Source organism: Sardina pilchardus, chromosome 7 (genome assembly GCF_963854185.1).
Source record: "Sardina pilchardus chromosome 7, fSarPil1.1, whole genome shotgun sequence".
Lineage (NCBI taxonomy): Eukaryota > Metazoa > Chordata > Actinopteri > Clupeiformes > Clupeidae > Sardina > Sardina pilchardus.
Window position 1 is genome coordinate 33569837 of NC_085000.1, and position 15000 is coordinate 33584836.

Below are 15000 nucleotides of genomic sequence, written 5' to 3' on the forward strand. Positions count from 1 at the left end.
ATCTATCTATCTATCTATCTATCTATCTATCTCTGACCTCTGAACTTGCGTAAGCAACCTTCAGGTCGGGATAGGCTAGGCATTGCTAATTCATACCCGGACCCTGATCGTTGAATGAAACAATGTCTTGTGCGTATGCGGGTAGGAGTTTGGGTAGGAGGCCCTTGTCTTACTTTGGACACAGGCAAGCAGGCCTTTGAGGAAAATTGGGGAAAAAAACTGCTGTGGGGAATTCCCCTTTTGAGGAATTAGCTTAATCCCACATCATGAACACATGTTTGTGGACTTTCCTCTAAGTTCTCATTGTGAGACAAATCAGACCCCCACAAGAGGATTTTTATTCCGCTCTGTACTTGACTACCAAGGGTGCCATTAGCAGTGGAGTGCTCTCTGTACTCGACTACCAAGGGGGCCATTAGTAGTGGAGTGCTCTCTGTACTCGACTGTACCAAGGGGGCCATTAGTAGTGGAGTGCTCTCTGTACTCGACTGTACCAAGGGGGCCATTAGTAGTGGAGTGCTCTCTGTACTCGACTGTACCAAGGGGGCCATTTGTAGTGGAGGCTGTTGCATTCTACTGATCACACAGCCCCTTGAGACTCAAAGCCGGTGTTATACGGTAACTGGCTTCCTATGTCAACTTGCTTCCTTGATGACGTTCCACGATTGATGACGTTTCTTCGACAGATGTGGCACCTTGATTTGTCAACTTTCTGATATAAACGCGAGACGAACGAATACAAATATGCATGACATCTTTAAATGTCAAAATTGGTTGTAGTAGGCTACGTGCACTGGATCATGAATATACCATCGAAAAAAATTAATACCTAAATAAAGTAATTATAACTCCACGTGGGAGTCGAACCAGCAACAAACAAGGTTGCAAATTTGACAGTTGGTTGCTTATCTATTCACACCACAAACTATCAGTAGAATATTTGTGACGTGTAGGGTAATTGACTTATACCATGTATATCATGATAGTAGCAAGTTAACACGCCTGATCATGTTATCTTGCTATCGAGTTATCTTGCTACCGTTGCACAAGCCATTAACCCAAGCCATTTATCCTTTTAAGTTGAGAAATGAAGTAGGCTATTGTAAAACATCTACCAAATCCATGTTTACATGTCAGCAACATTATCGTTAATACCCTATAAGCCTACGTGTTTACTGAGTTTTGACTATCCTTGTGCGTAAATGTTGCGTAAAATATGGAAACGTTAGACTTCTTCTGCCCATTGCATTTCAATGTCCGTGTTTCATGAACTGCATTCTTAAAAGGATAGTCTAGGCTGGACAAAAGGATACAAAATTAACTTATTTTTATTTCAGCCTATTTATTTGCTGGCGTTCATGTGTCTCTGCTACAGACAGGTAGAGGTGGCCATAGCCTAGAAGTTACTGAAACGTTTGTAAAACTTGCCATGATAACCAACTTAGAAGGCCTACAAAATGGCTTGGGCAACGGTAGCAAGATAACTCGGTAGCAAGATAACATGATCAGGCGTGTTAACTTGCTACAATCATGATATACATGGTAGAATTCAATTGCCCTACACGTCACAATTATCTTACAGGTGGTTTGTGGTGTGAATGGATGAGTGATGGACTGTCAATCTTGCAACTTAGTTTGTTGCTGGTTCGACTCCCACATGGAGTTATAACTTTATTTAGGTAATAATTTTTCGATGGCATATTCATGATCCAGTGCACGTAGCCTACTACAACCAATTTTGACATTTAAAGATGTCATGCATATTTGTATTCGTTCATCTCCCGTTTATATCAGAAAGTTGACAAATCAAGGTGCCACATCTGTCGAAGAAACGTCATCAATCGTGGAACGTCATCAAGGAAGCAAGTTGACATAGGAAGCCAGTTACCACATAACACCGGTCTATCACTCTAAAGGAGATCATCTCCTCCAGTGTTCAGTAGATCTACACTAAACCGTGTCCTGATTGGTTGAAGAGAGTCTGTACAGTACATGACTTTGTGGTTGTTGGTTTGGATGAACATGGCATGGCTGTGATGCTAGCACACTGATTCTTGAGATAAGTCACAAAATGTCATACTTTCAAATGTCATATTTGGATAAAAATGTAAAAAAAATCAAGAAATTATTCATTAAAAAATTCTTCAATCTGAAAAACCTCAGCAAAAGTAGTTGAATATGTTTTAAAATAATTTCATTGCCATGTCTTTTTATTTCCATCAGGGTTAATTACTGCAATGGGCTTTTCACAGGCCCTTCTAAAAAGACCATCAAACAGCTTCAGGTGATACAAAATGGAGCAGCTACTGTAGGGTTCTCATGAAAACTAAAAGATTTGACTACAAATACTCACACACTGCACTGGCTTTCAGTAAGTCACAGAATTTACTTTATGGCACTACTGCTTGTTTATAAATCTGGTTTGATCTCCGGCCAGTAGGATGTGGGTGGGGGAAGTGGTTGAAGTGCCCTTGAGCAAGACACCTAACCCCTCACACTCACACACACACACACACACACACACACACACACACACACACACACACACACACACTTGAGCAAGGCACTAACCCCTCACACTCACACACACACTTGAGCAAGGCACTAACCCCTCACACTCACACACACACTTGAGCAAGGCACTAACCCCTCACACTCACACACACACTTGAGCAAGGCACTAACCCCTCACACACACACACACTTGAGCAAGGCACCTTACACTCACTGTCACTGCTCCCCGAGCACCGCTGTTGGCAAGCCAGCTCAATGCTCCAGGTTAGCGTGTGCTTCACCTCACTGAGTGATAACCTGTTGAGAAACGTTCTGATGGCCACTGAATTTCCTGGTAGCCCACCGAATAAATTGCTCATTAATGTACCTGAAAAACAGCAAATAAAGTCATGTAGCAATCTGGCCCCAGTTTAGTGGTGGTGCTCACCAGGGAATGCTCCTGAAACATGTTTGTAAAAATCACAATCTAGCTACTGCAGTTCTTCTGTTGCTTCTGAATTCTTCTGTACCATTAGGACATCCTCAGGTGGTTGTAGTTAGGACATCAAGGTGACATTGTTCGGAACGGGTAGTTCAGTCTTTTTGAAAAAAAAAAAAAAAACTGATGAAAAAAATCTGACTAAACCTATATGACTGACGCTTTGCTATGTGGTGGTCATAATTCCAGAAGATAGGAGCTCCACAATATGGCTGCCACTATAATAGCTACCACCGCTGCTCCCACTGCTAGTGCTTTCCCCACCACACCCCCGTTCTCCCAGAGCCACGTCATTAGCAGCACATAGCCAAGAGTAACTGGAGGAGACGTGAGCACACTCGTGTAGAACGGGGTTTCCCTCTTTACCCGCCTCTCAGCATCGCTGAACCTGTCCTTGGTGTAGTGGCCTTCATTCCTTTCCACCATTGTGTTGATCTTCTCCAGCAGCTCTGAACCTGTCCTTGGTGTAGTGGCCTTTATTCCTTTCCACCATTGTGTTGATCTTCTCCAGCAGCTCTGAACCTGTCCTTGGTGTAGTGGCCTTTACTCCTTTCCACCATTGTGTTGATCTTCTCCAGCAGCTCTCGGACCTGAGACGGATCGTCATCTCTGTTGTCAAACACATGATATCCACCACCACACTGACTGATGAAGCCACACAGATCTGCGTTGCCTTTAATGAAGTGTTCTATGGAGAGCCCATCTGCCTTCAGCTGGCCTGCGTGGGTGAAGAGGGCCATAGTGTAACGTGCTGCCTCTTCTCCAAACATCTCCTGGATGATGTCCGCTGTTTCTTGCTCTTCTGCTGTGAATCTGCCTGCCCCGTTGATCACAACCAGGAACACATGAGGACCAGGAGCAGACAATGAGATGCATTTAGCAATTTCTGTTTTCATCTCCTCTATAGTTTTACGGGTGTCGAAGAGACCTGGAGTGTCCACTACAGCGAGTATTTGACCATCAAACTCTGCGGTTTCCTTCTGACATGTTGATGTTTCCAGGGAAGGCAGTAGCTTGGGATTAAAGAGCTCCCGCTGTAAGATGGTGTTCCCAGCTAAACTCCCAGCTCCAGCCTTCCCAACAAGCACAATCCTGAGATCTGGATCTGGTGAAGAATTTCACAAACATGTTACTGGTGTTGCTAATAGGCCACAGTAATAAGCTGCTTAAATGTTACTGGTGTTAATAGGCCACAGTAATAAGCAGCTTAAATGTTACTGGTGTTGCTAATAGGCCACAGTAATAAGCTGCTTAAATGTTACTGGTGTTAATAGGCCACAGTAATAAGCAGCTTAAATGTTACTGGTGTTGCTAATAGGCCACAGTAAGCTGCTTAAATGTTACTGGTGCTAATAGGCCACAGTAATAAGCTGCTTAAATGTTACTGGTGTTAATAGGCCACAGTAATAAGCAGCTTAAATGTTACTGGTGTTGCTAATAGGCCACAGTAAGCTGCTTAAATGTTACTGGTGCTAATAGGCCACAGTAATAAGCTGCTTAAATGTTACTGGTGTTAATAGGCCACAGTAATAAGCTGCTTAAATGTTACTGGTGCTAATAGGCCACAGTAATAAGCTGCTTAAATGTTACTGGTGTTAATAGGCCACAGTAATAAGCTGCTTAAATGTTACTGGTGCTAATAGGCCACAGTAATAAGCTGCTTAAATGTTACTGGTGTTGCTAATAGGCCACAGTAATAAGGTTATATGGGATAATTTTACCGTTGCCTAACGAGCCTTGTGTGGTGAGGAGAACAACAACCACATCCTCTACCAAAGCCACACACATCATCAGCCTAGTGTGGTGTGCAGGCAAACAGGAGCTTTTCCAGGAGAGCTACAGTAGATCATGTGTGTCGTGATCTACCCACTCTAGCTGTCTGTCTGACAAATGTCACGTATGGTGCTTTCTGCACGTAGCTGCTTCTCCTTACACCACATGTGGCCTGACAAATCACGTACATCATTCTCAGAAGCTATCTACATATGGTCACAGTGACCTCTTTCAGGGCCGATTCAAATTCCCAAAAGGGCACATGCAAAGCTTTGTTACCAATATGCAGCATGTCAGAGCTATTCAGCTAGCGGGCCGTGGGCCGGATGTGGCCCGTGGGATTTTACGTGCAGCCCACCCCAAACTGCTTTCAAAGCTGCCTTTCTTGACTATGCTATAATCAATAAAATTATAATAATAAAAAAACCAGTCGTAATTGGCTGCAAAAGTAAACAATATTGTGCGGTTCGCGCCTGTCACACTGGGCTGTCATATCTAGGGCGTTCGTAAATTCAATCTAACACTGACTACTGAATAAACACGTTTAAAAAGTTTCGGAATGAGCTCTGAGTGAGAAATTAGGAACGCACCCATAACACTCACAGGACTTCACACGCCCTGGCAGCAGTAGCCTAATGTTAACCATGTCTGCCAAAAAAGAAATAAGGCTCTTTTACAAAAAATGTGTGAAGCATTACATTTACAATGTTGTTGATCAGGGCGTTTCACTGTGGTTTCTTTTACAAATATGAAATATGACAGAAGTTGGATGTTAGTGATAGTTGTTACTATGTAATATAATAATAATATTAAAATCATGGTCTAAGCCAGCCCAGGCACTAGTGTGGTGTAGCCCTATGCAGACATTGGCCGTGTTTCCCAGATTCATTAAGAAGCTCTTAAGTGCTAAGAACTTCTTAGCGAGCGCTCTAAGAACGCTCTAAGAATGCTCCTAAGAAGACCTTGAATATTTCAGGAAAACAATGCCAATTGTGCACATGTTTAAGCAATATTTCTCCATTGAGGAATGGTTCAGGTGCTGAAATGGACCGTCTGCAGTCCAGGCCTGTCAAATTAGGTGCATCATGACATGACGTGCATGATTACAGTAAGAAGACCCCAGACTGTCGAGCAACTGAAATCTCCTGAGACCCGGCAATTCATTTTTGTCCTCGCATTCAGGACATCTGATAAAACAGCAATTTTTTTTTGCTGCAACATGCTTCTTTAGACCAAAACACTTAAATCATCTAAAAAAATCAAAAAATTCAAACTTTTTTTCTTCCGGGTCTCAGGAGGATATCGGCCAGGAACGGGGCAACTTTTCATTCTCCGATCTCTAGCATATTTTGTTAAATGAAGAGGTGAAGCAGCTCAGTGGAAAACATTTCCCTGTCCCAACCTTTTTCAAACATGTTGCTGGCATCAAATTAAAAATGAACATAGCCTACATTTTCCATGAAATAGTCAAATTTGTCATTTTAATCATTTTATGTGTTGTCTGCATCCTTTTTTCGCAGCTAGATATGGGTTTTTCTAAATAGGGGTTGCAGTTACTGCCCTTTTGTGAATGTGAAGCTGATTACACAGCTGTGTAGTCAATGGGCATGTAGTGAATGTGAAGCTGATTACACAGCTGTGTAGTCAATGGGCATAGTGAATGAGAAGCTGATTATATGCTGTGTAGTATGTTGTATGAATGTGAAGGCTGTAAAAGTGCTCACCAATGGAAGCATAGTTGTCACCCATGTTGATCTGCAGTTGATCTGTGATGTAGGCCTAGTCACTGCTGATGTCCTAGTGAACACTTTCACTGTTATCTCAGAGTTAAAAGCAATCCTCTCATCCCGCCCCAGTACATCAGGATGCACATCTAGCCCCGCCCCTTTGCAGCAGGATTCACCTCTAGCCCCGCCCCTGTACATCAGTGATACACCTCTGGAGTTCAGCTGGCCCACCTTACCAATATAGGGCGCTACTTTGGGCTAGTGCCCTATATGTGGAGAGTATCGCCAACTCAAATCATGGGCGCCATCTTTACGACCAGAAGTGACGTCACGTACGTTCGTCTCAATGATGGTCAATAGGGCGAATATGACATGTTGAAACAAATAGCTTAACATCGTCATAAACAAGCCTATAAATGTTATAATATGCATCACTATTCATTAAGATGTAAATGCTGTTGCAAATACGCTGCATTATACATTTTGAAAAAATTAGCAAAGACCAGATAAATAGTGATAAACGTTGCCTAGTTGGAGCCAGCTAGCTCTGAAAACGCCTACGAGGCGAACTTCGTTTATCCAATTTCTTACAGCAGTTAAATATTAGTCTGAGGAAACAACTTGAAATAAAGCAGTAAGAGAAAGCTGAAAGCTTCATTTTGGTGAAATAAGCCTGTTTAGGGCACAATGAATAACATCTTACCTTACTTAAGCCAGCGATCCCTACATGTTGCAGCAACTCTTTGAATCACTGTTAGATTTGACGTCTGACCTCCAGATTCAGGCATACAATGTATTTCGACCGTGCATGAGGCAAGACTAAAATATGCTATTTATTTTCTTTTTTATCAATAAGTATGTTGTTTCAATAGACTCTGGGACAGTAAAAGAAAATAGTTTTAATTGAACACATGTTATTTAAAAAATATATTATTATCATAAAGTTAGGCTATTATTATATAAAGTTATTATTATTACAAAAGCTACATGGAGGTCACCATTAGTTTGACCTCAAACTTTTCCGTTAAATAATAACTTACCCTTATGCACAAAACCTGCCAGACAATAATCACATTTTTCCCACTGCCATCACTCAATCTATTGGTAGGTGCCTTATGTATATTGTGGTGCTCTATAGTATGCATCTTCTGACTGCATACTACTGTATGTCTAATTGTTCCAACAGCTAATGCCAGTCAAATTCCTTGTAGATATACTTGGTCAATACAAGGTCATTCTGATACTAAAACACACAAACTTGCTAGGTTTTCAAAAATGTTTTTCAATAAAATATATTTCCATTTATTATAATCAAATTAAATAATCAAAGACAACAATTTCTGACTTGTGTAACAAACATTTACAAGACCATCAGAATCTAGGCCTATATGAAATGCAATATAAGCATGAGGGATGAGGATGAGAGATCTCCATGTACTCTTTTCGGGTGTCACATTGTTGTCCTCCACCAAGTCCATCCCTTCATGGTCCTTTACATGGCCTGATTAGATGACATGGAGTTGATCAGCTGTCTGCGGTGTCCTCCCCTCAGACCAATTGTACCTTTGTTCTCGTCCTGCATGTAAAATAATGAAACTCTTGTCATTAAATGGGTAGATGTACATAAAAATACCACTATTTCTACCACTGTAGTAAGGACTGCTCTTCTAAAAAATCTGAAATGTGCACAGGTTGTCATTAAATGTGTATGCTTCTACACCACACTCGTTATCTGTCGCGCACTCTCTCACACACACCCACAAAACATGGGACACAAAGGGAGCAGACCGTGAATCTCCTCTCTCAGCCTCAGACTTGGATAATACAAGGCAGTACCATTTAACACCACACACGCTACATCCTCCTAATAATTTTACTAATGACATCATAGCAAAGTGTACCTGAGAAACTGCAACTAAGTGCCTTAATTAACCAAAAATATAAACATAATAATGTTAATGGTAGAACACGATGAAGAAAGGAAGCTGTTGTTTATCTTGACTTAAATTGATCCAGCTGAGGAAAGCACTTGTTCTTTGGAAGGAATTTCAATTTGTCTGAATGCAATATTGACACCGATCACATACCCTGTCTGTGTATAGTGTATTGTGCACACTGTGGTGGAGACTTGGGTCCATGTTGGGTCCATGTTGACTGAGCTGATTTGGTGATGAGGGGTGTCAGGCATCAGGGGAAAGGTGCTGAAGCAAGGAGCAGCAGCAGTAGCCTACAGGATCTTGAGGATGTTGAGGCGACGGGGCAGGGACCTTGAATCAGCAGACAGCTGTATCCTCTTACTTCACCAGCCACTGACTCTTCTCTACCTACATCTAAAATAACAAAAAAGACAAAGAGGAAGCATAATATTTACTATATTGCTTTGTTTTATAATACAGACATTCATCACCTTAAACCATGATTCAATAAAGCATGGCACACTCACTAGAGGGCTGACAGATTGACAGATTGAAGTATAGCCTACACAACCAGTGTAGAGCTGAAGTCTGTATTGACACCACTTAATAATTCGTGATTAGCACACCACCTACCAAGTTTGACAGATAGCTAGCAAACCATATCTTCAAACTATGCTGTGTATTTCAACAGATTTATTTGGACAATACTGTGCCTAGGCTACTGGTAAAGTTTATAACAACGTTGATAGAAAGACTAGCTAACTTGCAAACTGCAATTATCCGACCAGCTATTTCAGTCAAGCAGGAGGACATTCTTAAAATAGGCAAACAAGACGTTGTCTTATTTTGCTCGACAAGAAAGAAAATGCAAAACTAACAAGTTTATCAATGATTACAGATCGCTATGTTACCTGCTAAGCAGCTGTAGCACTATTAGTAAACACACACGACACAGCACTACGTACTGGCTGCTTATCTTAATAGCCACTTTAGTGCTTCAAAAACGCAAAAATGCAAGGAAATTAAGACCATAAATGATAACAGTAGGAGATGAAAAACCTTATTTACCAGAGTTGTTCCAACCGTTTTCCTTTTAGACAAGGTTAAGACGAACGATGTATGATGTATTCGCTGCTCCTCCAGAAGTGGCATCTCTCCGGGTAGTTAGAAACAAAATCCGTGCTGCAAATGTCTTAACGAGTCTTATCACTAAAAATGCTTATGACGTAAACGTTATAATGTTAACGTTATCAGAAAAGTGTCCAGTGAGAAAATAGGTCGCTGTATGGTGAAGATATTAAGACTTAATGCCAACGATACTCAAACACTGCCATCTGAAAGCATTAGAAAGCATTCTAGTCAAAAGTACTTTTGGTAGTAAAAATGGCGTCCATAAAACACGTGACCACCTCTGAACCAATCCTTGGCAGAACTGCTCTGAACATTCCAAACACAGTTGGCGATACTCTCCACATATAGGGCACTACTTTGGGCTCTGTGATGCTGCCCTCTAGTGGAGGCAGTAACGCCTACTGTACAGTAGCCTACCTAAATGTTTTTTAAAGTTGTAAGTCGCTTTGGTTAAAAAGCGTCAGCCAAATGAAATGTAATGTAATGTAATAATGTAATAAAAGTGATCTCTATGGAGATGGAGGGAATCTGAGACTACCTCTTAGCCTACAGAATCACTATGTGCTGAGTCCCCAAAATACAGATGTAGCCACCAATGCATGGTACCTCAATGGCCTTTATTTTTTACAATCATTTACTACAAAATCCCTCTCAAATGTCAAAGTAAAAGCAATGCATTTTATATCATAGCCTAAGCAATCACTTATTTTGCATTTAATATGTTTAATTAATTAACACTACTTTGTATAAATCTGCTTTCACTTTGACGTTAAAGAGGAGATTTTTGTCAATTATTGTTAAGAAGGCCAAATTAATTTGATCAGGATTCCATTTATAAAAGCAGTAGCCTAAACGTGGGATGTCCACGGGGTGATACTTTTTTTTTTTATTTTTTTTTTTTTACCGTAGGCTGTTCTCTGCTACTGCACTTGGCGCGGGATGTTCAGATTGAAGCGCATGCGCTGTCCGTCTTAAAGAACGGCAAGAATTTTCTTAGAACATGTCTGAAAACTCTGTTTGCCATTCATACGAGTGCACATTGTTTGGCCTGATAACTACATTGGGGGCGTTTGCAGCATGTCTAGAATGGCCATAGCATGAAATTAATGATATCAACAACTGCTTCTTTACAGCAACTCGTCATTCTGCACATGCGCAATTTAACATTGTTGTTCTGATCCTCAAACAGATCCAAATAAAGTGGCTAACGCAGAAACAGCTCAAAGTCTACCGGTAAGAGTTCTTATTCCTTAACGCTATGTCGATAGATCTGTTATGGGGCTGTCTGTAACAGTGTGGGCTGGTAATTAAAAGAGTTATACTGCCCTTACACCCACTCAGCCAAATATCAACATTGCACGCAGCCGGATAACGTTGCCGACGGCCTCCTTGCGCCAACGTAACGTGCGTCCGTACATCTGCGTGAGCTCGCTATAATCTACCGGGAACGTACAGCGTACACTACCGAGGACGGACGCACTCGTGTTCTCGTCTCAACTTCAGGGCTCCACTGCCTTCAAATGAATGATCCCAAATTTGTGCTTTAAAAACAGTCAACCAACCGACCGAAAGTAAAGAGAGTGGAAGTTGCACTGGCTATGCTAGCTAGCGAACTAGCTAACTACCTCCCAAAGAAATGTTTCTGATCAGGTGGATCTACACACTACACTGCTGCTGTTGAATGTCACAGTGTGTTTACGTCTGAACTGTCATTCTCACAGCAGACCACCACTCAAGCGAGTTTGGACAAGATGTCACTTTAGCTGCAGTTTAGCTTTGGCGATGTTTGCCTTTGATTGACTGGGAGCTAATGTTACCAACTCTATCCTATGGTACTCCCATTACGAAAAAGTATCTGGTAATTGTTAGCCTACACAACTTTTACATAAGTGGGACACGGAAGTGGTAGGCTACATGTGTTTGATTTGTTGGTCTTCTGCATAGATATATATATTGATCTATTGGTCTTCTGACCATAATTTAGAAACGATGTAGTATTTGCCCTGCTTGGTTGTAGACCTACCTACCAGATGGAAACCAAACACACAAGGTTTTGTGCCCACTGACTAACTCATAAAAGTGTTGCTATCTTGTAGCTGTACTTTATGTGATGATGTATTGTAAATGATCAGTGCAGATAGAAGATTCTATATAGTACTATTGCACTCACACACACACACACACACACACACACACACGTCACCATAGGCTGCCAAATGATCAGTGCAAATACAGGATTCCCCACTGCTGAATGTGACTCTTAGATTCAGTGCTGTTCCCTATGTACTACTCTACGCCTGATAAAAGACAGACAGACAGACACACACACACACACACACACACACACACACACACACACAGAGTTAGAACAGGGCCTCCCTTAGTAGCTACTGTACATCCACAGATCTCACACACATACACCCAACACAGACAGTAGGATAAACACACACACACACACACACACACACACACACAGTTAGCGTGGGCTATATTCCTGTCCTGTGTAATTCCAGTGTGGGCGGACCAACAGCAGGCCGCCTGACCAATGGCATCGTCCGAGGTCAACATGCATGTGGAGGAGGTGGTTGTCGTGACAACGCCAGACGGTGTAGGACAAGGCGATGCCGCGGAGGACGAGAAGGAGAGTGTGTTGGTCACCACGGAGCTGGACCAACCTGGGTGAGTGTGTGTCTCCACGGCAACCACCACAACACACACAGCAACACTGCACACCGCAGCACACGGGAGGAAACGGGCTCCTCGCCGCCCATATATGGGGCTGCTCAGATGTTGACACAATGACACAATGACACAATAATACAATAGCACATTAACACAATAACACAATAGCACATTAGCACAATAACACATGACACAATAACACAATAACACATTAGCACAATAACACGTGACACAATAACACAATAACACATTAACACAATAACACGATGATACAATAACACAATATCACAGTAACACATTAACACAATGATACAATAACACATTAACACAATAACACAATGATACAATGATACAATAACACATTAACACAATAACACAATAGCACATTAACACAATAACACAATAACACATGATACAATAACACATTAACACAATAACACATGGTCACCTGCTGTAACGCTTAACAAGGATGGAGAGACAGCCCAGCTAGCAGACCTCTGTGTCCTCTCTGGTATGAACTCAGATTACAGTCTCATCTCTCATGTGTGTTAACACTGAACTCAGATTAATCTCATCTCTCGTATATGTCATCACTGAACTCGGATTAATCTCATCGCTCATGTGTGTTAACACTGAACTCAGATGAATCTCATCTCTCGTGTGTTAACACTGAACTCAGATTAATCTCATCTCTCGTGTGTGTTAACACTGAACTCAGATTAATCTCATCTCTCATGTGTGTTAACACTGAACTCAGATTAATCTCATCTCTCGTATGTGTTAACACTGAACTCAGATTAATTTAGTCTCTCATGTGTGTTAACACTGAACTCAGATTAATCTCATCTCTCGTATGTGTTATCTCTGAACTCAGATTAATCTCATCTCTCTTATGTGTTATCTCTGAACTCAGATTAATCTCATCTCTCCTACGTGTTAACACTGAACTCAGATTAATCTCATCTCTCGTGTGTGTTAACACTGAACTCAGATTAATTTAGTCTCTCATGTGTGTTAACACTGAACTCAGATTAATCTCATCTCTCGTATGTGTTATCTCTGAACTCAGATTAATCTCATCTCTCTTATGTGTTATCTCTGAACTCAGATGAACAGTGTCAGAGTAATCTGAAGCATAAGCTGCAGTTGAATGCCTTTGTTAGACAGTACAGTAATCTGTCTTCTCTCGTACTGATGGCCTCTGGTGTCAGATATGGTGTTTGTTTGTTTGTTTGTTTGTTTGTGTGTTTGTGGTTGGCTGTAACTGTAAACGGCCCTACTCACTGAGCTGTAGCATTTAGCTGCTGGTAACGCTGCTCTGCTGCTAACGCTGCTCTGCTGGTAACGCTGCTCTCTTTGGTGTTCCTGTCAGTGAGGAGTTAGCAGAGGAGAGCGCAGCAGCAGAGGCCGACTCCATCTCCATCCCCAAGGACACCGTCATAGGTGAGCCACCAGAGGGCGCTCTCGCACTGTCTCTTAGCCGTAAAATATATACTGTATAGAAATATCTCTATACGCTCTGGCCTCATGCAGAGGGAACTACACATACCTGTTGAGCACTAGACATACCCGTTGATGGGACTGGACCCCAGGGTTCGAGGGTTCAAGTGTGCTGTCTCAGAACACCATATGACTCACATACACTATGAATAGTCCTCTGAAATGTCAATCCTAAACTGTCATATGGCATTGTGTGTGTGCTTGTGCGTGTGCACGTATGTGTATATATGTGTGTGTGTGTGCGTGCGTGTTTGTGTGTGTGTGTCTCAGTGAAACTCTCTGAGGAGGTGTCTGTGGAGGCGGAGGTGCTCTACCCCATCACCTGCGGGGACAGCAAGGCCATGCTCGTCTGGAAGAAGTTTGTGTGTCCCGGCATCAACATCAAGTGTGTGCAGGTCAGACACTACAGAGTGTGTGTGTGTGTGTGTGTGTGTGTGTGTGTGTGTGTGTGTGTGTGTGTGTGTGTCGGCATCAACATCAAGTGTGTGCAGGTCAGACACTACTGAGATGTACAGATGATGATGGCAGCTTTGTGTGAGGGAGTGTGTGTGTGTCTTTGTTAGTGTGTGTGTGTGTGTGTGTGTGTGTGTGTGTGTGTGTGTGTGTCTTAGTGTGTGTCTGTGCTTGTGGTTGGCTGTGTCTTTACATGTGTGTGTGTGTTCCTCAGTACAATGAGCACCTCATCAGCCCGAAGGAGTTTGTGTACCTGGCCGGTAAATCCACACTAAAGGACTGGAAGAGAGCCATTCGACTCAATGGAGCCATGCTCAGGTGTGTACACACTCACACACACACACACACACACACACACACACACACACACACACACACACACACACACACACACACACACACACACACACACACACACACACACACATACACCAGTGCCATGCTCAGGTTAGTGCACACACACACACACACACACACACACACACACATACACACACACCAATGCCATGCCATGTTCAGGTACACACACACACACACACACACACACACACACACACACACATTTACTAATGATGAAGTGAGTATGTCAGCTGTATTTTACATCATGTGACGTGACAGTGTGATGTGTGTGTGTGTGTGTATATGTGCGTGTGTGTGTATATATGTGTGTATGTGTGTGTGTGTGTATATGTGTGTGTGTGTGTGAGCAGAAAGATCATGGACTCTGGTGAGCTGGACTTCTATCAGCACTCTAAGCTGTGTTCCAACACGTGCCGCAGCACCAAGATAGACCTGGTGGGCACCAGAGCCTCCCTCAGCAGCCAGA

General features: G+C 42.3%; 2 protein-coding genes and 1 long non-coding RNA gene across 4 annotated transcripts in view; 1 reads left to right on the forward strand and 2 right to left on the reverse strand.

Annotated features, from left to right (window-relative positions):
• Positions 1-3468: 3468 nt before the first annotated feature.
• On the reverse strand, positions 3469-6514 carry LOC134088138 (GTPase IMAP family member 9-like). The gene is made up of 2 exons (XM_062542068.1): positions 6490-6514; positions 3469-4097 (listed from the first exon to the last, which is right to left on the reverse strand). Exons 1-2 carry the CDS (start codon positions 6512-6514, stop codon positions 3469-3471), a joined length of 654 nt encoding a protein of 217 aa, XP_062398052.1.
• Positions 6515-7363: 849 nt separating this feature from the next.
• LOC134088011 (uncharacterized) lies at positions 7364-9851 on the reverse strand. Its single transcript, XR_009939879.1, has 3 exons — positions 9477-9851; positions 8580-8822; positions 7364-8068 (listed from the first exon to the last, which is right to left on the reverse strand). It is a non-coding gene; the product is annotated as an uncharacterized LOC134088011 (long non-coding RNA).
• A 768-nt stretch (positions 9852-10619) lies between these two features.
• gmeb2 (glucocorticoid modulatory element binding protein 2) overlaps positions 10620-15000 on the forward strand; it is a 10937-nt gene continuing 6556 nt past the window's right edge. The window contains exons 1-6 of one of the 2 annotated variants that reach the window (XM_062541893.1): positions 10620-10772; positions 12053-12218; positions 13594-13664; positions 13992-14116; positions 14389-14492; positions 14885-15000. The exon at positions 14885-15000 is cut by the window's right edge and continues 39 nt beyond it. In XM_062541893.1, the coding sequence (XP_062397877.1) occupies positions 12085-12218; positions 13594-13664; positions 13992-14116; positions 14389-14492; positions 14885-15000 (550 nt within the window). In that variant the 5' untranslated portion in view covers positions 10620-10772; positions 12053-12084. Of the gene's footprint in view, positions 10773-10971; positions 11190-12052; positions 12219-13593; positions 13665-13991; positions 14117-14388; positions 14493-14884 lie in introns of those variants that run through there. The other variant, XM_062541894.1, reaches the window with a different exon arrangement.